The 24,629-nt window shown below is 34.9% G+C and overlaps 1 protein-coding gene across 1 annotated transcript in view; it reads left to right on the top strand.

Moving 5' to 3' along the window:
* LOC135198806 (mediator of RNA polymerase II transcription subunit 12-like) overlaps nt 1-22,682 on the top strand; it is a 122,150-nt gene extending 99,468 nt beyond the window's left edge. The window contains 3 exon segments of the mRNA XM_064226763.1: nt 2,830-3,000; nt 18,990-19,756; nt 19,759-22,682. Coding sequence (XP_064082833.1) covers nt 2,830-3,000; nt 18,990-19,756; nt 19,759-19,866 — 1,046 coding nt within the window. The 3' untranslated portion in view covers nt 19,867-22,682.
* The last annotated feature ends 1,947 nt before the right edge of the window (nt 22,683-24,629 follow it).

Here is a 24,629-nt window from a genome sequence, read left to right as displayed (position 1 = left end):
TGGTTATAGCTTTTATTAGTTTTGAAAAATTTTCATATAAATAACGGTAAGTGCCAAAATTTCAACCTTCGGTCAACTTTGACTCTACCGAAATGGTCGAAAAATGCAATTGTAAGCTAAAACTCTTACATTCTGGTAATATTCAATAATTTATTTTCATTTTGCAACAAATTTGAAATCTCTAGCACAATATTTCAATTTATGGTGAATTTTTGAAAAAAAAAAAAAAATTCCTACGTCCGCGCGGTAACTGTCGAAAAAATCAGACATTTTTTCGTCCAATTGTCGTAATGTTTGCACCGATTTATATTAGCCATTACACAAAGTTTTATATATGAAAATGTGCACAATTTCATGTAGAATACAACTAAAAACAACCCATGGTTGTAGCTTTTATCAGTTTTGAAATATTTCCATATAAATAATGATGTGCCAAAATTTCAACCTTCGGTCAACTTTGACTTGACGGAAATGATAAAAAAATGCAATTGTAAGCTAAAACTATTACATTTTAGTAATATTCAATCATTTAACTTTATTTTGCAACAAATTGGAATCTAGCACAATATTTCGATCTATGGTGAATTTATGGGGGAAAAAATTTTTCCTTACGTCCGCGCGGTAACTTCCGAAAAAAATCTGAAATTTTTCCAACCGATTGTCGTAATGTTTGCACCATTTTATATTAGCTGTTACATAAAGTTTTATATATGAAAATGTGCGCAATTTCATGTAGAATACAAAAATAAACAACTCATGGTTGTAGCTTTTATCAGTTTTGAAATATTTTCATATAATTAACGGTAAGTGCCAAAATTTTAACCTTCGGTCAACTTGAACTCAACCGAAATGGTCAAAAACTGCAATTGTGATCTACAAAACTTACCGCCTAGTAATATTCAATCAATTACCTTCATTTTGCAACAAATGGGAAGTCTCTTGAACAATATTTCAATTTACGGTGAATTTTTGAAAAAAAACTTTTTTTTTACATTCGCACGGTACGAAATCATACATCATATTGTGATGATAATTTCATGCATCATATTATGATGATAATTGATCATTTTACAATTTGTTATATACCAAAATCATCGCAATTTAGTGTACAATACAACGAAGAAATAATTAACTCATTAGCTTGAACTGTTTTGCTCACAGTGCGATTTGTATACAATTATATATGAAATTTTTTTTCGCGCTGTCATATATTCCAATATTTTATATGATAATGATATTTTTTTCATTTCTGATGGTTGCATACTAAACTTCAGGCAATGACAAAAAAAAAGGAGCCAAAAATGAACTCTCAATCTTGAAAATTAAGTGTGCTGTGATTTTTTGAAAAAAACTTTTTTTCCGCTTCAGCGCTCACTCGCGAACGCCACCGGCATACAGGAGACCCTTTCGGAAATACCGGCTCGGCGATTAAGGGTTAATAGAACCAATTAATGTATTGTAATGAGGCAAAGGATTTACCCCTCCATTACCAGGACCTTTCATAATCTAAATAAATGAGTCTGTTGACTGTTTCTAGCCAATATATAAATTGAAACTCAATACAAGTATATTTTAGTGATTTTAGATTGATCGTCACCCCATGAATTCGAGTAAGCACTATGTACTTAAATTGTTTTAAAGTCTTCTAATGGTAGCCATAATATAAGCCAAACTGTATCCAGGTAATAAAGGGAGTAAATACTAAATAGTTGTACTTGATGTTCTTTTTCAGTCAAATTTGTGGCTTTGAAATTGTTTATTTAACCCTATTATATGACCTTTCAACTTTTGAACCTTACTATACAATAACCAGAGAACAAGAATGATTTTAGTAATACTTTATATTCCCCTTAACAATTGTAATATGGAGGGAATAGGTATCAATATCTGTATCAGCTTCAAAAGTTGGTACTGGTGCATCCCTAAGATAGACACACGATACTCTGGAATTGGCTTGATTCTGGTGAGCATTGCAGTCATATTGTTACAGCACTTTCTGTTCCATATAACATACAAATCTACTTCTCAGTAGCTTCAACTTCTCTCCCCAGCAAGGATAGTTAGGAGTGTTGACAAACCCATTTCATGTGACTGACATGGTTTTGCTTGAACAGATAATAGTTCTCTTTGACTAATAATGCAATGAAACTATTTATTGCATTGTATTTAAATCCAGTAGACTGGGTGTTGGATATCCACATATCTTAACTTCTCAAAGGCTTAGGTCCTCTACCTGAGAATCCTCATTTCTAAGAATAATAATCGAGAATCCTTATTTCTAAGTAAAATAATCAGGTGTGCTGAACCTCCAGTCGGTTCAGGATTCAAGTGTGAGTCTATCCTAATGTCAAGACCAAAGGTTTGTTCTGCATATGAACAAATGACTAATGTTTAATTTATTTTCCATAGCTAACAAACTTGAGGTCTTAACATTGACTGCCCACCTATAGCCACCCCTAAGTCTTATCCTGTGTTGGAAGAAAGAAGAAATACGTCACTAGGTTTGAGTTTGGCCTCCGACTCACTTTCACCTCAGCTATGTATTGGATGCCAGAATACCACAGATTCCTTGCATGTACAGTTTTTTTTTTTTTTTTTTTTTTTTTTTTTTTTTTTTTGTTTTTTTTTTTTTTTTTTTTTTTTTACTGGTTTCCAGCTGCCGTGAGAAGATTTGGCTTATTGTTTAGACCTCAGGTTTGTTAGCTATGAAAAATACAAATTAAAAATTTGTCATTTTAGTGAGCCACTAAAACTTGTAATGTATGCTAAATGAAGTTTTATAGCTTTAAATATCATGTCTTAAGGGTTTTTCATTGTTTGTTTCCGCAGATCTAGCTGGAGATGATGCATTTATTCCAGAGGCATATTTAAGGGAAGGAAGTTCAGCTTCTTCCTCGTCACAACAGGCAACCCAGCAGGCACCTCCCCCAAATGCTCCCCCGCCCCCCGGACCATTATTACCGTCGTATGTTCCACCGCCACAAATCAAGTCTCAAGATGGTGAGTAAATTATTAGCTTCATTGTTCTTTCTTTCTTAATCAAAATGTTTCTGTTGCTTTAAAATGTTCCTTGAAATTATGCATGGTTTTATAACTACTTTTTTGGTAACTATGATTTTTTTTTTTTTAATTGGTGAAGCTGTAATGTTAAAGGGGAATTGTTAGAATTTGAGAGTGGATGTTATCGTGAAGTATGCAAAAAAAGAAAACAAAATGCATTGTTTCCTAAAACTTTTATTCAAACTAGGAAACTTATTTTATTGTGTGCCGGACAAGAATGTAATGCAAAAAAAGTGAAAGGTACATTTATTATTTTTCATGCTAATTTGTTTTTGAGACGTGTTGTAAGGCGGAACATCGTAAAAAATCGTAAGAAAACCTTAGTTTTAATGCTTTGGGTGCATTAAAAACTATGTAAACTGCATTCTCATTACATTTTTCATAAAAAATTTCAAATATTGATTATTTTGCATTTTTGGAGTCATATTTCTTCTGCCAGATCAGCGTTGTAGGCATCGTAACCCTGGAACGTGCCATAAACCTGGAAATAATTTCTGATAAATATTTGAAAAGTGTTGTAACCTCAGAACGTTGTAAGGTGGGGACTGCCTGTATATATTATGAGAACTGAATATGGTGGAGCAGTTGTGTTAGTTGGCAATGTCAAGAATTGAAGGATCTTACATTTGGGTGGATATTTGAGTGAATCTAGTACTTATTGTATTGGAATATCCTAGAGAATTGGTTTTTTCCTATCTCAACACATTAAACCATATGTATCTACACTCAAGAGCTGGTGAATTGCAAATACTGTGGGATACAAATATGTGCTGTAAGAATTGTTCTTTTATTTAATTTCCTTTCATTTCGAGAGGATTTTTATTCTCTCTCTCTCTCTCTCTCTCTCTCTCTCTCTCTCTCTCTCTCTCTCTCTCTCTCTCTCTCTCTCAATTGAGCTTTGGATACAGAATTGAGCTTTGGATACAGATACCTCATGTTGGCAGCATCTATGTAACACAGTATTTGATGTAAAAAAGGATTTTCCTTTTTTTTTTCACTTGTTTTTATTGAAAATTTTATCATATTTTACCTAAGGTGTGTTTATTTTAATTTTACTCATGGGTTATAATTGTTTATTGATCCAAAAGTGGACATTTTGTAATTTTTAGTCAGTGAACTGAAATAGTGTTAAGGTTTGATGTAACAAGTTTAATTAACTTGCTCCATTTTTGCCTAGATGAAGAAGTATTTTGTTTCCAAGGTTTTATTAGTTTGATAAAAGATGGCCTAGTATTTTTGGTAATATCATTTGAGATTTTAAATTCTGTCAGTAAGATGACAAATATTGTTGAGTCATGAATACTTGATTGTTATCTTGGTTAAAAACATTATTTACTGCTTGAACCTAAATTGGGTAGATAAACCTGGGTGCTTTTTTTTTTATATATCATAGGAAACTCCTTTTGTTCTCAACTATTTAATCGGCAAATTTAGAGTTGAAAACTAAATTCCATGATAGAAAATATTACAAAACCAACATATTTGGAAATTGCCAAGAGTGAATTTATTTCAGTAGCTGTTATACTGCTTTCAAAGTAAAGGAAAATCAGTAATGATTAAAATAGTTTCTGTAAAGGAATCGTGAATGTTCTCTGCTACAAAGCATCTGAGCCTTGGCATATAAGTGGATTTGAAGCTTGAGTAATTAAAAATGTAGAAAACAATACAGGCTATCTCCAGTTATCGATGATCAAGTTTTCTGACGCTTCTCTAGTGACGAGGATAACTGGATTTTCGGTGCTAATTTGTGCTGATACCCACTTAACATTGTGGCGGTGGCGCCAATAACTGAGGGTTGCCCCCCCCCCACCCCTCTCTCTCTCTCTCTCTATCTCTCTCTCTCTCTCTCTCTTCTCTCTCTCTCTCTCTCTCTCTCGCTCTCTCCTCTCATCTCTCCCCTCTTCTCTCTCCTCTCTCTCTCTCTCTCTCCATTTTTGTATTTTTGTGATGATGTCAGCAGATGCAGAATGAAAATTGAGGGAATGGGATAAAGGGTACTGAATATGAGGGAATGGGATGAATTGGCCGAGACTACCCAACTTACGAACGAGTTACTTTCCGAATAGTCGTGTGTATCTTGAATTGTTCATAAGTTTAACGTGGTGTTTAATTTTTTTGGTTTACATTCCCTAGGCAACTTGGGAGTCAAAGATTATTTTATTTTCACTGCATTTTTTATGTCATTCAGTGTTTAAACAGTTACTTTGGTTGCTAGAAAGGTAAAAAATAATAAAAATTAAGTTTAGATTCATGCGCCATTCAAGATTTAGTATGTTTTCCCTGCTCTAAAAGCTATATTGACAAAAATACATTTTGAACGTTTACTATGGGGAGAGGACGTACGTAGAGAATACTTTGGATAATCAAGGAAGGAATTAAAGGAACATGTTCTTCTTCTTCCTTGTATTCCTCTGTTCTTTGCAAAAATTCTTACCAGCTTAATAGGCATACAGAGGAAAATTTGAACTTTACTTTCTCCTTATAACTGAATGTTCATAAGTAGGGTGGTACTATTACTGTAGTGAGATGGAGTACTGGTATGAGGAAACCTAAATGGCCACATAGGAATGGCCTGAACTGGTTATGAGGTTAATAGAGGCTAGAAGGAAGTAAGAAGATTAAATCTCTATAAGATTTTTGCCACAACCAAAGAATGAATTTGCTTTGGCAGAGGAGAATGATGTATACAGGGAAGTTGAAAACAAAGACACTGAAACAACAGTCTATATTCACTACTACTTTAGGAATGAAGAAAAGTGACCTGGTGGATGTAGGCCTAATAGGACCAATAGAGAAGAAGAAAATTGAGAACCCAAGGATCATCCAAAGTAACAAAGAACCATAATAGCAGTCACTGGAAATTGGTTTGCAAGGGCTAGTACGAACATGAAAACCTGATAAAAAAAAATGATCAGAAGAATGAGGAAAAAGTCTTACAGTATGCAGAAAAAAGGAAAATAGGTTTAACAGCAATGGAAATTTATAGGTGAATAAGACTGCATAAGCATGCTTATGAAAGTACCGACCTTTATGGAGGGAATGCTGATAAAATTTATAAAATCAATATATTGGTTAGTTTGGTCTCATGTTAGAAATAAGCAGCAGAAGCTGGCTTCAAAGTGATGCAACTACAGGAAAAGCAACATGTAAAGAGGAGATTATACCATATCTCTGATCTTGGATAAAGCATTTGACTTAGAACTGTGACAGATGATGAAATGGGCATCAGGTGTAGAGTGAAGACTGTAGACATAGTGGAAGAATATGAGTTAAATGGTGTTCATCAAGGATTTAGTGCTGTTATCATAGCAAGGGATGAAGCTACAGAGGGGCCTCTGGAGGACTAGGTTCGAAATGTGGAAAAGGTGGAGTGATGAAATGGAGAGTAGGAGACTGAAATAATGTAAACAAAACAAGCTTTGGTAACTGGTAAACAAGCAAAGAGAAAATTACCGTATGAAAAGTGGTCATGTGGATGGTGGGAAGGGGTTAGGCTGAACTCCCGTGTACTAACTAGAGTAGCACATCGAGATCGGGGCACTTCTGGATATATTGGTGCAAAATGGAAATATCAGTTTGAGCGTTTTTGTCTCTGGATCTAACAGTGAATATGTATTATTCACTATTAGTATTTTATTGAAATACAAACATAATGAATTTGCATATTTTCCATGGCCCTTTTAAAAAGTTATGCTTTACGTCCCTGTTTCCACTAATATTGTATGTATTATCATATTGTACTAAAAAATTCAGACACGATCAATGGTTTGGGAATCAGCTGGGGACGATTATGAGAAGTTTATTTTGCTGTATTTAACTCAATTCAGAGTGAATTTCTTGCCTCTAGTTAGTGTAAATGAATCTCTAGATACTCTTACTTATTTAAGACAAGGTCATATTTTGGTGTACAAAGTGTTTTCAATTCAAAATATGACTTATATAGGTCTTATTGTGATCTAAATTTCGTTATTTACTTTGTTTGTAGATGGCGCTTGGGCTATGATTTTATTTTTTAAATCTAGGCTTTCATTTAGCTATTTTCTCTTGATTTCATCATAGCAGCTTTAAATTTTTTTTTTCTTTTTTGCCGGGAAAATAACAGTAACATTTTTCTTTCAAGCTCTGTAGTATTGGTTGAAATACATTTCTCCAATTTTATTTACAATTGAGTTTCGTGGCATATTGGTGTTTATGGAAGTTTAACCATGTTGCCACTGCCCGATAATGTAAAGTTATTAAGTAGCTCAAAATTGTTTTCTTAGCTTCAGCTACAACTTCCAGCTTAAATTTATTAGTATGGCATAGTATATTTCCTTGCCGATCTTTTCTTTGCACGATAATGTAAAGTTATTAAGCAGCTTGAACAATGATTTCTCAGCTTCAGCTACAACTTGCAGCTTAAATTTATTAGTATGGCAGAGTATATTTCCATGCCTGTTAAAATAGGCAGTTATAAGTATTTGACAGTAGTTTTCCAATTAATTTGTTATAATAATTTATGGGATATTTTTGTTAGAACTGTCAGATTAGTTAGTGAACTATTAAAATAGGCAGTTATAAGTATTTTACAGTAGTTTAAGAGGTACAGATTATAACTATACTTGGACTTCATAGCAAAACCATGCATTCACAGATATATACTACAAAATATAAGTGTATTTTATAGGAGGGTCGGCTCGGACGCTTTGATCTGTTATCTCTGTGATCGACTGTAATAACAGATTGTGTCAATTCACTTAATCTTGAATCAAGATTAAGTGAATTGACCATGGAGAATTATATATCTGGGTATATCATGTGAGAAGGAAGTACTTAAACTAAAAAATATAACTTGATACCTATCAGAGTCTTGTTATTGTGCGATAAGCATTCATTTTCTTAGTACGTAGATGTTTTCACAAAACCTACTATCTAAAGAAGTGGAAATTTAAATGTTCAGGGGGCCGGCCGGCCGTCTAATGCCATTCTTTAAGGACAGGACTTTGATATTCATACCACTTAATAAGGTGACTTGGTACATCTCCAAACCGCATATGATTTTCGCCTCTGACCTTCGGTTTTGTGACGTTAGGGCGATTCATCCCAAAAATAACCATTTTTCAAATTCTATCTCCTCCCTTGATATTTAATATTAAGACCTGGGATTACTACCTGATGTAGACCTCCAATCGAATGTTTTTTTTTTTTTTTTTTTTTTTTTTTTTTTTTTTTTTTTTCCATTATGGTAAAAAAATAAATCCTATAAATCAGGAAAACAAAATTTATAAAAAAAAGACGAAACAAAAATTGTAAAAAAGGGCTTCATTTGATTGTTCTATAATGTCTTTCTGAGTTATATACCAAATTCCAATGTTATAGCTTTAAAACTAAGTGAGAAGATAGATTTTGAAGGTCAATAACTATAGTTTTGAGATACGGGCGTTCAAAGTTTTTCTTCGTATTTTTATAACGACACTGTTAATAAATAATGATTATTATGAATGTATATTTCTTTTTTGTGTATTAATAAACCAAAACTATTTTATTTATCATAATTTAACCATAAATGATGTTCCCTTTGCTCATATATCGTAGCTTGGGGGCACTGCGTCAGGCAAGACTGGGCACTCTTACCTACGCAACTCTCTCTCTTTCCTTCACTAACTGGGCTTATTACAAGGAATTTTCTTCTTCTGTATGTTAGCAAGATGTTTTCCTAGTATTTTCTGTTTTGGCATGATGAAATTCTTGCCCGAAACAAAGATAAACAAACTTAAATACAAGAGAATGTCAAGAGGTGAAATATGAAGTTGTACTATCTTTTTACAGAGACAATGTAAATAAATCATGATTATTATGAATTTCATATTCCTTTTTGGGTATTAATAAACCAAAACTGTGTTATTTATCAAAAATTAAGATCCCTTTGCTCGAAGATCGTAGCCTGGGGGACAGTGTGACGTGTGCTTCAGGCAAGACGGGGCGTTTACTTACTACGCAACTCTCCCTCTCTCTCTTCACTAACTATGCTAATATCGCGTATATTATGATATTCTGTAATCATATTAGAGCGAATTTTCTTCGTCTTTATGTTAGCAAGTTGTTTTCCTTGTCTTTTCGTCATTGGCATGATGAAATTCTTGCCGAAACTTAGATAAACATATGTAAAAGCCAACGAATATCAGAGGTGAAACTCGAACGTGTGGACTACTTGAAGTCTGTCCTCGCACTGAATCATGGTTGAACTTGATACTCCCTTCTGCGACTCACGGAATCACTACAAATGCTATTTCTCACAATTTCTTTGACAATAATTATCAAAATTTACGATAACAGAAGAAATATTGCATTTTCTTGTACGGATCAATGTTTTAGGCTTATTGAGTTATGTTTACTATTTACCCTGTAACTACGAAAGTAAGAAGAATTTTGACGACCCCCTTAAAAGTTGACTACACAAAATTCACTGTAACATTGAGGCTTTGTAGTATGTACTTTAACTGATAAAGCTAAATTTGCCGTTTATAAAAATATCTCGAGCCACATTTTTTTTAAGCATGTAAAATTCTATCTTTTTATCCTAATATGAATTATGTAAACATAAAAGTTGGATTATCTTGATTTCTTAAGAAAGTTTTAAAATTTTGGTTGCATAACAGATGAGAAGTAAAACCAAAAACAATCCCTGAGCATATTTATGGCAAGTGTTATACTATTTATATAGAAAATCCCCCATGAAATTTCAAGTCAGACTTTTCTCCCTCATATCATCAGCTGAGCTGATTCTTGCCATATATTCATTTATGGCCTATTCGAGTGATTCGAATGTTTTCTGGCAAAAATAACTTGGTGTGAAATAATGATTGTTATATGACAGCCTACTACTCCTATGCCTTTCTTGTGTATCGTAGGTTGTGTGCTGCTATGAAAGAGTTAAGAATTTATTTGACGTAATCTTGAGTGTGGAAATGAATTAGCAATGTCAGGCAAGGGGCCTCTGTTTTGGGCTTTAGTATCTTGTGTATGGATTGGTTTTCACCCAATATTAGAAACCATTGTTTGTCGCTGTCTTATACCATTGCTTGAGGGTTAATGAGTTGCAGAAAGATATGAAGATAAAAAAGATATTTTTTGTGTATGTCTGTCTTGGAAAGTGGTTGGTATGATTTCCATAGGAATGAATAGCGCATTTTAGGAAAGATCTAATATTACATTATTGTTTATTACCCCAACCTTCCTTGGACTGCCACCACAGGTGGTTACTGAATACGTAGTAAGGTAGAGGTTTTTGAAAAATTACCTCCGCCCATTGCTACTGACACTTCTGGTAGTCATAAAACATCAATGCTAAGAAAAACACCATACTATTAGACTTAATATGCTCATGTAGGTAACCTAACAAATTTTATTGAAGTACCAAACATTATTTCTTACAAACACATTACAGTGATTGTAAGTAGCCTTATTTTGTTGAATTTCACTGCAACCGTGCCAGCTTGCAAAATTCTGTAAAGCCCACATTGCATGTATCTAGACCATTGATTGCTACATCATCCTGCAAAGCATTATTCATTCATGTGGTTTTTACTGGGTGCAAGCATGTTCTGAGGTGCTGTTCCAGGGTTAGCATCTTGATTTCATTTTGTGTGCTGTGCCATTCATTTTGTTAATACAGGCAGTGCCTGATTAATTTGAGGGGGGTTGGGGTTCCTTTCTCGTCAGGATTTTGATAAGTGAAAACCACTGTTAACCGAAATTCAGCGATTAGTGGCATTTATGTCGCTGATTTTATGGTGCTAGTCTAGCACCATAAAACCAGAGCGCCGTTAACCGAATCCGCCGATAACCGTGGACTGCCTGTATTCTATCTATTCTGACTTGAGAATAACTGAGACTTTATTAGTATTTTTTTAACTTTTCCATACAAAGCATTTAAGGGTTGGAAAGTAAGGCATGTACAGGGTGCAGAGGAACAGTACAGGTGGCCCTTATCTCCTTTTCTTGCATTCTTGACATATTACTTATTTGTTTGCCAAATCCTCATGTTTGTTTAAAAACTCTACCGTTCGCCAACATTCTTGACATATTACCTATTTGTTTGCAAAACCTTCATGTTTGTTGTAAAAGTCTACCATTTGCCAACAGTAAGTTGATGTATTCTCTCTCGCTCTCTCTCTCTCTCTCTCTCTCTCTCTCTCTCTCTCTCTCTCTCTCTCTCTCTCTCTCTCTCTCTCTCATTTTTTTAAATTTATTTTTTATGAATATATAAAATTTATTTTACTAACCTTTGCCTACTGTAACCAATTTGGTTTCCTCAAAGGATTCTCGCCTCCTCCCTCCATCCCCCAAGCTGGCTGGAAAAATAAAATTTCAAAAATTTTACTTCATATAATGTACTGTTTCATTACTTTACACACTTAATTTAACTTTTAAACACATTAATTAATAGAAAAAATGTGAAAAGGGGGACTTTTTGGGTTGGCTGGAACAAATTATCCTGATTATCTTTATTTCTTTTGGGGATATTTGTTTCATATTTCGAACAAATCCTATTTCGAACAGCCTTTGTGCTTGCGTGTGTATATGTGTGTGTGTTATTTCTAATAACTAAGAGATCCGAAAATGATGTACAATTATTTTTTTCATATTCTATTGTAAATTTTATGGATGGCACAAGATTATTAATTGTATGCAGGAGATCAGATATATATTTATATATATATTTTTTTTGTACAAAACAAAAGGAATCATCTACATATCTAACCCAAAACACATTAGAAAATAAATTTGTTGGATTAAGTAAAGATTAAAATAATTTCATGTACATATTGGACAAGAGTGATGAAAGAGGGTTGGTTACCAAATATGTGCATAAAAATTATTGAAAGTGAATTTACAATAGCTAGAACCTGTGAATGGTTGAAGCCCCTATAAAAATTCTTAAAACTGCCTATTTGGTAGGTAAAACTCAAGAAAACCCCTGTAGAAATGTCTATACATGGTTTCTTTAATAAGTATCACAAAAAGTGCATTTCATAGTGAAATTGATAAAAAAGACAGGAATTTGTGGATATTTCTCATATAAAAACACTGATTAGGCAGAGTTTCCACAAATAAAGGGGGTATTTGTTCCAGTAAGAGAAATATGCGAATATTGGGGGGGTGGTTCACTTTACTGGGTAAATCAATATGGGAGAGTCTAGCACAGAAATCAACAGTTTTGTAAATGGGAATTTGAATTAGTACCATGGATAGCTGATAGTAATTCAACTAGATATTGAGAAAGTTTATAACTAACAGAACTGGTTGAATTGATAATGGGACGAATAAGGGAGTCTTTTATGGATCTTGAGTAATCCGTACATGGAAGGTAAAGGTGGGGCGATTGTTGTTACTTTCTCTTATTGAACTGAATTCCTTTAGTATGATTTTTATTTTAGAATTGAAACTTTTTATGTCATCAGCTAAATGGGTCTTAATGTAGCTCTGTATGTATATCGCCATCAATGAATTTAGTTAAAGGACTTTTTTTACTTCTAATACCTAGTAAAATATATAGTGAATTTCCCAAAAATGTTTATCGATACAATTCAAGAAACGAAGAAGAAGAAAAAAAAGGTAAAAGTTTGCATACTACAGTAATCCCTCACCTATCGCTATTAATGGGGACCAGAACCGACTGCGATAAGTGAAAAACCGCGAAGTAGGGTCCCCCCTAATTTTTAAATGCGTAGTATACATTTTTTTGTGTACATGTACATGTATATGTAAATAATAACTGTATTCTTATAACAAGATACATAACTCACCTCTATCAATGTTGGTATCGAATGATGTTGGTATCGAGACTAACCTTCTTTTCCCGACAGTCCGTTATCCACACTGATAACGCATTCTCCATTTGCACAATCCTCTTATTACGAGGAGTCACAACGCGCTTAGTGTCCTTGGAGAACGTTATTGAGGCAGTTTTACGGATTTTTAATTCGTCTTTTTTTATGTAGCGAACCGTTGATTCATTCAGTCTGTACATGCGGGCAACAGACGCATAGCTACTGTCTGCCTTAAACATGTCCAATAATTTCACTTTCTCGTTCACTGTCATCATTTTTCTCTTCTTGGGTTCACCAGAGGGTGTAGGACATTTAGGAGCCATTTTCAAGGGCGTCACAAGCACTATTTTGCACAAAAAAGGCACAAAAGAACAGCTAAAACTTTCATGCGGCAAGAGTAGCGACATGAGCGCGAGAGAACAATGAATACGGTCTTCCTTCGCTGGGCGCTGGGCAGGGAGAGATGCTGGGTAACGCGTCTCGGCGGCCAATGAGCTTGCAAGATTCAGGAGCCAAGATGGCCAGCGAATCAGAGAGGTGGATTTTGAGTTATGCGCCATCTCCGTGTTGATACCTGATGTTCTAATGTACTCTCTCTGCCTTCTGCTAGCATCCGCGCCATTTTTTCTCAACTTTGCATTTTTTATGAATATCTTTGAAAAATCCGCGATGCACTGAGGGCGCGAGACTTGATGCGCGAAGTAGCGAGGGATTACTGTATTTCTAAAGCTGACGAATCCAATTTGTTTTGTAGTAATGGATATAATTATTCATGTGGAAAAAATGGAGAACTTATTATCTCTCTCTCTCTCTCTCTCTCTCTCTCTCTCTCTCTCTCTCTCTCTCTCTCTCTCTCTCTCTCTCAAGGGTAGAATCGTGAGAAATTGATAGGTAGATAATTAGATACTTAGTTAAGTGAAATTACAGTAACTTCAATTTCATTGAAATGTTAATATTTTAGGAGCATGATTAGTTTTATAATTTATTTTTTAAACTCTAAAAATAAGCATTTGTTAATGATCTTCACCTTGCACGAGATGTTCTGGAACTCAAGCTCAGTGTGTGTGGGTGTGCTTGCGCGATTCTGTGTGTGTATTTGTTTGGGGGGGGGGGCGCTTTGTCATTTTTGTATTGTAAAACACCAAGATATAAAATGTGAGAAATGATAGGGGAGAAAGGGAAAGTAGGTGAGATTTTGTGTGATCGCTCTCTCGCTCTCTCTCTCTCTCTCTCTCTCTCTCTCTCTCTCTCTCTCTCTCTCGCGCCCCTCTCTCTCTACTCTCCTCTCTATCCCTTCCCTCTCTCTCTCTCTCTCATACATATACATATAATATATATATATATATATATATATATATATATATATATATATATAATATAATATACATAGATAGAGAGAGAAAAGTTATAAATCTACTAGCATTGAGCTTAGGTATGAACACTACTTAAAATGCTATATCTACCAAATAAAAAGGGGTTTGTTCTAAATCTAATAACACACCATTTAAAACTGCAACTGTGTTTGCCCTTCAATTCCAACACACTCCTAGGACTGGTGTAATTGGTGAAAGATTATCTCCACATCAAGCTACTCTTATCATAACCCAGCTTGAGATGTTCATCACCATTTGCACTTATGCCTTCTAACTTGAAGAATTGTCTACCGCACAGTATTGAAATGTTTGCCTCGCCATATCTCAACTTATCAGCCCATACATATATTTTAGCTAAAGTTTGACGAGTTCTTGGGTATTTTTCCATGAGCCAAGATGCAATACCACCAATGAGTCAGCAACCCTAGTCAGGATGTAACTATCTGACATATATGTAATTTTGAAGTCATGTTCAATATCATTGTTTTTAATAATTGTTGTCAAATGCTAAATATTCCACACGGGGATGTCGAGTAAATTCCCCACCACTGGTTAAGTGGCCCTGATCATATGTGATCTTTCATTAACTAAACCAATGAGTCTTCTCACTTGAGAGTTGAATGATTGCTGGCATTGCTTAAATTAGAATTGGAGTAGTATCATTGATTTCTATGAGTGTATGATATCAAAATTAGAGAGCATCAACGGCATTTGCTCTGCAGTCATGCATCCGAGCACTATAGTAGGTTTACATCAGCCATGCATCTGATGTCTAGGCCTGTCCCTTACAGCGCTCCTGAGTGGCGGTTGATAAGCCAATCAAAGGGCTGGAAACTCTCCCGAGAGAGTTTGCAGAGGCAGGATGTATGCTCCCACCTCTGAAAAAATTATAACTTTCATTACATCTCAGTTTTACCTGCAGAAAAGGAGTTTTTCCGAATTTCATCACTAAACATCTTCAAGCCAATGATTTAAGGATTACATATAATGATATAAGAATTATGTGCTTTGATAAACTTAATGTTAAGATATTTATAGTGGAATAAACATGAAGTTCTTAATATAAAATATATTCTTTAATTCCTTACATGAGGTCCCAGTGCATTCATCATTCATCATTCATCATCTTGTGTTCATACAGTTCTATAGCTTAAATGTAATGGAAGACAATGCTACCAAAAACATAGGTAGGGCTATCAAAATGAAAATAAGCAATTTATGAACAATATTAATCTCTCTCTCTCTTATCTTCGTGTAGTCAGGTTTTGGTCGCGTGATCACTCGATGACGTCATCACCATGATCATGACGCCTCGATAGAAGAAGTTTTTTGGGGAAAAAGAATATTAAGACTTCATTATCGTCACTATCATTATTACCATCACCCTTTCATATTCGGTAGTGGAAATTTCTAGTATATTAAAAAAATCGTTATTCAGATATTGATACCTTATGGAGGAAATTCATTTATTTCATTGATTTTTCTTTAATACAATTATCAGTCCTCCTATATCCCTCTCATTATTCCTTATTACATATTACGATTTTCTTCATAATTCTTATATCATTATAATCCTTAAATCATTAGCTTGAAGATGTTTAATGGTGAAATTCAGAAGCACATCCTTTTCTGCAGGTAAAACTGAGGTGTATGTTCCAGCCCTGTGATTGGCTTATCAACAGCCCATCAGGTGCATCGTAAGGGAAAGGTCAAGACATCAGCTGCATGGCTGATGTGAATCTGCTATAGTTCCCTTTATTTTAAAACTGAGGAACTCGTCTATGTGCAGTTGATGTTGATGCTCATTAGTTTTTGAAGAGTATTTATGTTATAAGCATAAAAGTATGCTTATACTGTATTAGCCTTCAATTTACTATTTGTTTTAATTTTTTTCATAACTCCTGCTTATTTTCATTTTAAGGATGCTTGGCAAATGAATCACATTTTAAGTTGTTCCAATTTAATTTTGCATTTTTAAATAATAAAATAGTTGGTTTAGTAATGAGAAATCATGTTCAACTGTTTAAGATTAAAAATTAATGTAGGTTATTTCAAAAGCCTCAAAAACATGCAACTTTACTACTATTGTGTGAACGAAATGGAATCTATTACACTGCTATTTTTACAAAAAATTAGGTGAAATTTCAATAAAAGCCCATGATGGATTGCGTGGTATATTTTTAGTGTAAATCTTTATGGTTTGGTGTTCTTTATTCCTTTGACTTGTCTTTAAAGTACCTTAACTTTTTAAAGAAGATTCAGTGTACTCAGGAATAAAGTTGTCTTTTTATTCAGACCATACTGTAATTTACAGAAGTTGGTAATTCTTCCTTACTACTTGACCACTAACTCCCTCTATAATTTGCTTGTCAAATTATTATAATTTGTAGGGATTAAAATTTTGTTATTTTACAGCCTTTGAGTGTAACTAAAAAGTAATTAATATATGCAGCAATTGAAAAATGGCATTGGTATCAAAATGTTTGTGTTTAATAATATATGTACAAATCAAAAAATTTTTTATGAAAACTTAGTGACCAAAAGTCAATGTGTAGGTGTTATGTTAATGTTGATTATGCCTTGCCATTTAGTGAGGGTTCACAATCCAAGGAATGAAAATTATACAATTGTGTGATTTGCAGGTTATGGGAAATCAAGGTGATTGATTAACATAATTTTATGGTATGCAGCAAAAAAAAAAATTTTTTTTCTGAAGAATTGATTATCTTGTTGGATAGTCACACCATGTTTACTTGACAATTGATTATTAATCCTTTTGTCTTCTAATGATATACATAATACCATTAGAGAATAAGTTCTCTTCTTGGGAATGGAAGCATTGGTTTAATTGATGCAAGAATTTGACTAGAATTTCCAAAAGCTGTTAGCTATAGCAAATAAAACTGTGACCTCCCTAACATTACAGTGAAAATAATGCCCAAGGAATTGAATGTAATTTGCTACCATTTCATTTTTAAAACCTTCCATTGTTGTCCTAGTGTTATTATTATTAAGAAGCACTGTAGTTTAAACTGACCCATTAGTCACATTTATACTTGTAGTCTGGTCTGTAGTCTTCAAGACGTGCATGGATGATGTTGCTTTCCTGCTTTGACATAATTGTTATGGCTACTGGTTTATCATTAATACATCTATTATAATACCCTCTTCTCAGGTTTAGTCAAATTTAGTGTTTTCAGAATTTTCAGGTGTAATTTAACGTATTTCCTTAACATATTAATATCTCTCTCTCTCTCTCTCTCTCTCTCTCTCTCTCTCTCTCTCTCTCTCTCTCTCTCTCTCTCTCTGTGTGTTTGTGTGTGTGTGTGTGTACACAATACTACTACCTTACACAATGAGTTGTGTATAATTCACAATAGTGTGAACTTTTCATTGGAACCTATCTAATTATCATACATGAGTATTTCACAGACACACAAGAAACACAATATTTTCAAATCCTGGAGAAAACCCTGCCCAAAAGTGTTTTTCTCTCTCTCTCTCTCTCCCCCCCCCCGTCCCCAAAATCTCTCTTCTCTCTCTCGGTCTCTCTCCTTTTCTACTCACTCTCGCTCTCTCTCTCTCTCTCTCTCTTCTCTCCTCTCTCTCTCTCTGTGTTGTGTGTGTGTGTGTGTGTGTACAATACTACTACCTTACACAATGAGTTGTGTATAATTCACAATAGTGTGAACTTTTCATTGGAACCTATCTAATTATCATACATGAGTATTTCACAGACACACAAACACAATATTTTCAAATCCTGGAGAAACCCTGCAAAAGTGTTTCTCTCTCTCTCTCTCTCTCTCTCTCTCTCTCTCTCTCTCTCTCTCTCTCTCTCTCTCTCTCTCTCTCTCTCTCTCTCTCTCTCAAGGGTTGTTAATTGTATTGTGTGTTTTCTGGGTGCATTACTGTTGAAATTTGTCCATGATTTCCATCGGTGATTGTATCTATTTTTTGTTGTTGTGTTCATTAGAATTTTCCTCATGATTCAAAGTTTACTGAATTTCAGTACTGTATTATTTAACACGCAAGATATATGGTTTTATATAAAGTTAATGCTGTAGTTTATTTGCTAATTGGAAATCCAGTGTAGTTTGTAGTGGTAGTGTTTGAAATTTTACAGTAGTACTAATCATTTTAGTATATTAGTAGTACTGTAGTTATGGTGTATGTGATTTTAATTGCATTTTCCCCCTTTAGCCATGCCTTAGCAATTATATTCCCCCTTGTCAAAATATTTCGTTTTTATTACTATTGATATTGGTGAGTGCATGGTCTCACATACACAACCCCATTGACCATGTTGTAGAATGTTTGTGACATAACAGCTTGAAACAATGAAATAGTGGACAGTGTAGTCCTCTTTTTATATTCAGTAGTTGGAAGTGTCCTCTGCATTAAGCCTTTCAGGCTGGCAGTAGCGATACTCCTTACATGCCACTTCACTTCTCTCATTGAGTGCTCTCAAATTCTTCATGACTGCTTTAAAAAAAATGACTGACTTTTAAAAAGTAATGAACAACTTCAACAAGAGAGAAAGAGAGAGAGAGAGAGAAGAGGCAGAAATAAAGGTCTAGCCATGGACTCACTGAAAGTTGTTGTTTATGGCGCAAGCATTCTTCCAACAAGTGTTTTTGCAATCCCTGTGAGTACCTTTGTGGGTGTGCTAGGGGTGGTCCCCTTTGAGTCCTCCCCTCCCCATGTGGCCGTGCGCTGATAAGGGTCTGTGTCTCTTCCCCAGGACTCTCTCGTACCCCAGCGCACCCGGTAGGGGGACTGATCAGACGCTTTTTGGAAGAATGCTTGCAGCTGTCGGACCCCGGACCGCTGCTTTCCTGCTACACTGGATTGGAGGCGACGCCGCACTTTCAACTCCTGCGATCTGTGGCGAAGGAGTGGAGTTACTGCCGTAATGCCACTCAGAATTATACAACCATGGGAGGTAGTAGTAAGCGCCAGAGGGCCACATCTCGATTGATTGAGACATTTGAAAGTATTGATACCTTACGCACTCAATTAGCACATTATTTACATCAGATTATAATTTTGGAGTTATCAAAGCCAGGCACTGTAACTAAAGTTGCTAAAGCAGAACAACAAGTTCAGCAGCAGCAGCAGCAAATGAATCAGCAGGCACAACAACAAGGAGACGGGTCTTTAGTAGAAGGGGGTAATAATAGTAATGTTGATGGAATGGTAATGGATTTAGCAGAATTAACTGGGATTTCAGCTGAAAATCAAGAGTATTTCACAAAAGCTACAGATGTTATGAAGCAATTGAGAAAATTATATTTTGATCAGTCTCGTCGATTGGCTGTACGGATCAGCCAGCTCAAAAAAGGGCGTCAACAGTCTCAAGAAAGGATGCAGAGACAACAAGCCATTCAGCAAAACTACCTCCAGCAAACGATACAGCAGCTACAGCAGCAGCATCAACAGCAACAACAGCAGCAGCAGCAACAGCAACAGCAGCAACAACAGCAGCAACATCACATCAACAACAGCATCAGCAGAATCAACAAATGGCAGGTATGCAGATGGGCCAGGGCCAGGATGGAGCAGCGCTTCTACATGGACAGCTGTCTTTGCATCATCTTCATCAACCTTGGTCTGATTAATAAATATCAACTGAATGAAGTATGTGATGCTGTTCCCTTTTTTTTCTGTGACAGTGTACCTACAACTGTTGTTGAGACTGCAGTCCAATTATGTTGAATACATTACTGATTGGTATGTATATGATTTATTTTTCAAAGAGGAATGCAGTAATGCAACATAGTTAAGTGATGATGACTGGCAGTTTTTAAGGCCACTTGATGCTGCAAAAACTGTGTCCTCCCAAGAAGAACGCTTTCCTGTGCAAACTGATATATTCCATGTCAGTTCATGGCTATGATGATGTCAAGTAAGGCCTATTAAGATTTTAGAATGTAGCAGAAATGCAAAGCATTGTCATGGTCATGATGCGTATGTGCACAAAAGATTTTCCAGAAATCTTTTAAGTTAACACAATACTGGAAACCATCTATGCATTGTACAGGAAATCTCGGACCATTTTAACAAAAAAAAATATAATAATTTTGTTACTACAGTAATCTAATTATGTAGAATGTGGTGTACATAGTAATAAGTATTGGTAAGCATGGTGAGTGGCCTGTGGTGGTATGAGGATTTTGTATTCCATTTAAATCTTTGGAGCAAGTGGTTTTATTAGGCATAAATGTTTTCCTACAGCACACAACTCAGGAAGTGACAGGGCATATGTTACATATTCCAGCTCTCCTCATTAAACTTTTAAGCTGTATGGGTGAATGCTTCACAAACAAGAACGGGTCTGTTGCTAATTTGACCACGTGTAGGAGCTCATTGCAAAGATTTGTGTGGAACACAAACTCCCCTCAGTAACTTTAGGCATCTCGTGTTCAAGAGGTACAGGTATTGAGTATTTCAGGTAATATTGGTAATCAAATTACTGTATATGTGAGTGATAAGTATAAAAGGTAGACTCTTTTACAGAAGATAAAGAAATAATAACAATGTAATTCATGAACCTCAATTGTCTGAGAAATTTAGTGTGAGTGAGTTTGTTTTATTCTGTGACTGATAATACAGCATCATCATCATCATCCTTCTCCCTACTTCATGGGAGTCTCTCTTCCAATACAATATATATCTGTGCAGTTTGGTACAGTTACAGTAACCCATCTGTGTCATGACTGTGTGTACATCCTCATCTTACATATGAATGATCACAAACTTTATACCTCAAGATTCTACCTGTAAACAAGCCAAGAATTAAAATACTGTATTTTATTTACAAGCATTATACCAGGTGCTCTAAGCCCAGTGTCTGTAGTGGTCTTATATTTAGAAATTGCTAGGCTTATGTGGATGACGGTTTTGTTGACATATGCCAAATTTTACATTAAACTCGCAAGAAGTCTAATTTTAGTGGTACTGTATTGGATTTTGTCTCATCATGAAAGTGTGCCATGGGCAGAAACCACTGCTCGAGCTAGGCACAGTGGACTCGTTATATTGACCATTTAAGAAAGAAGTAAGACACTTGGCATACAGTGTCCATTTTTTCTGGTGTGTGTACATACTGTATGCATTTGTGAGGTTGGTAAGAGATTCTTTTATCAAGTAATTTATCAGGTATACCCAAGTTCAGGTCTCGTAGAAATAATGTACTATAAATTTTGAATGTAACTCACATCAGGGGAAAACAAGCTTAGTTTAGAGGCATTGGTTAGCATAGTGAAGAGTTTTTAGTATTTATAGGTTATTATTATTACTATTATTATTTTTATATTATTATTATTATTATTATTTTGCCATTTTTTCATTTTCATTTGATTACCTGGTGTGGGTCAACCTTCAAAATCTGTTTTATACTTAGAGAAGTTATTTTTATTTATTGCTTTTTATCTATTTTTGTTGTGTTTGGGTACAGTATATATTGTAATGTTTAGCCTTTAGTTGTAAACACTTGTTTTCTTAGATAGAATATATTTCAGACAAATGTTATTTTCCTAATATTTTTATTATAAAACTTGAAAACATTACACTTTTAGTAGAATTGCCAGGCCAAGTTCATAGCAGATATTGCCTTAGCAGTTGAAAAGCCCTTGGGGGTTTATAGCCCAATCATTACACAGTGGAAGAAATTATCATGCTATGCAAGACTTGGACACCAAATGATATTGATTTTCAAGAAAAGAAACACAAGAAACTGTGGCGTGCACACAATTATTGCATCCGTGTAAATTTTTTCAAAAATCAATGTGAAGGTAAAGACATGAAGATGAAGTTTTATGTAATTGGTTTTGTGTTACAGGGTAATGCACTTTGTGTCTGTTATTGTAGTGAATTAGTAGTAGGTAATTACCTCATAGTTAAGTTTATTTATGATTGGTATCTTGGAAATGATTTTGGATTACTTTTTTATTATTACTTAGTTAAAGAATGTTGGTTATTTCATTTTTTATAAACAACATTCAGTGTAGGAAATTTTTTAATGGGTGTGGAGGAAGTTTTTTTTTTTTTCCCTCTCTCTTTCTCTCTTTCTCCTTTATCAACTGAAAGTCATTTCTCAGTATTTTTTATAGTATGGTTCCTCCTCTGGAGGGGGGAGCGGGTTTCTAGCCTGTTGTAGATCAAGCAGCATGTGGCCAAGATGGCAGCTTTTGCCAGCAAAATTCAGGGATGATAACCACTGTGCCACATTCAAACCCCAGAATGGAGAGGAATATCAGGAGTATTTGTAAAGCAATCACTTCACTTTATTTTTACATTTTAATGGAAGTATTAGTGTACAATATGAGTTGATTCAAATTGCTCAGAAAGAATAGTGCATGAGTAAATGAAGCCACAATCTCTCTCTCTCTCTCTCTCTCTCTCTCTCTCTCTCTCTCTCTCTCTCTCTCCTCTCCTCTCTACACACCCTCTCCTCTCTCTCTCTCCTAATTCCTCTCTTCTCCTCTACTCTCTCCTTCTCTCTCTCTCTCTCTCTCTCTCTCCTCCTCTCTCTCTCTCTCTCTCTCTCTCTCTCTAAGGAACCTGGGTGAAATGGATCCTATGGCATAGTTTGTGCACAGTCTTTGCTAAATTGGATTTGTGCTGCACAATATTTCCATCATATCCATGCCTACGATACACATATCCAGGGCTACACTATTAAACGGGTATTACATACAAGGTCACTATAACAGGGTCCAGCTAGCGTGCCTAGCGCTACCGGTGTTGTTCGTCTTGCATTCCTTTAAGGGATTTAGACATTCAGGATCAGTTACCTATATTTTTTTGGATGTTATTTTAGTTCAGAAAGTCCTTATGATATATAGAAATAAATTATGATTACTCTGGTCTCTTGAGCCAATTTCTTTGGTGCATCTACCTCATGTTGTTCTTCTGCTGGCTTGTGTGACCCCTTCCATGACATGTTAAGGTCCTCCACAGTATCAGAGTCAGGGATTGAAGATAGTGTATTTGCTGATCAAATTCTGTGATATGTTCAGTACAGTATATTCTCAGGATCGCAGTAGATAATGGCAATCTTTCCATAATGTTAGGAAGGCACAGTTCCTTATATACTGTTAAGTGGAACCAGCCAGAAGATAGTGGCAGGTGTCATTGTCTTGTGTTGCCATGAGAATCATTGGAAGTAGTTCATATGGGAAGTTGTCTAGAGTCGTCCTTTGAAATCATTGTGGGAGGTGTCTGTCAATCCAATTGTGAATATATCCTGCAGGTTTTTAACATTCAGGGTCATGTATTATTATATACAGCAACTTTTCTGTCAGGGGTTCTTGCAATATTCAGGTGAAGATACCATAGTTTTTGTAATTTTTGCCATGACAACTTGTACAACTCGGCTACAACCTCAGTGCAGGTATCTGTAGTTTGGGGACATCTTTATAAAACAAGTTTTAAAAGTTTTCCAGCAGTTCAAAACTGCTTAGGTGATAAATGACTTGATAATTCTTAGCCATGCAAAATGTTTTACTGTTTAGAACATGTTGTGATGTTTCTTCTTAAAAGCAAGGCGTGGTAGGTTTAGTTAAATAATCATACTGATCTCTTCAAGCCAAATAATTTTAGATACATATTCACAGTATTGTATGGGAAGTTTTAATTGAATTTTTCAAGAAACAGTATGGAGATTTGCAATAGCCAGCCACGTTTCACATATATTAGCTTTTAAGTTTTATCAAATTCAGGTTATCAGTATGTAAAAAGAAAATTTTTCTAAAGCTTTTTGTGGATTTGATTTTTAAGAATTATATATCAACATAGTTTTGTTTTAGCTATCAGTGATAGTGTATATTTTCTGAAGTGCAAATTTTAAAGTATGATTTGTCCTCATGAGGGTATAGCATAGAGAAGAAATGTTTGTAGTTTTAAAAGAGATTCAGTTATGTTATTAATTGTGTGTGGTTTGTCTTTTATATAGTTCTGTGAAGCTATGGTTGATTTTGTGCTAAATGTTAGTAATAAAGTTAAAATATTGAAAACTCAAATTTAATAAATAGTAGATCTCTTCAAGCATTTCTGTCTCAGCTCCTTGATATTCATGTAAAATCTTTTATTGTAGTGTTTAATGATAAACAATTTATGGGTTTGCTGCGTACAAAACAAATAGCTAATGTCTATTTGATGTAATACGATTTTAACAATACCTGTTATCATAGAGGATTAGGGTTCAGATAGCTCGAATATGTGTTTGTGTCCAAACTGGTAAGAGTTTTACTTATAGAAAAACAGAAATAATTCAGAGGTGTTGAGGCTATGTACCTGAAACCTTGAAAAGATACAAACTTGCCAGGAAGGTCACATGTATTGTCCGTGGTCGATCTCTAGTCCTCATATTTCCATTTTA

This window comes from Macrobrachium nipponense, chromosome 22 (genome assembly GCF_015104395.2).
Source record: "Macrobrachium nipponense isolate FS-2020 chromosome 22, ASM1510439v2, whole genome shotgun sequence".
Lineage (NCBI taxonomy): Eukaryota > Metazoa > Arthropoda > Malacostraca > Decapoda > Palaemonidae > Macrobrachium > Macrobrachium nipponense.
Note: the sequence above shows the minus strand (reverse complement) of the source record. Positions and strands in the feature narration are given on the sequence as shown.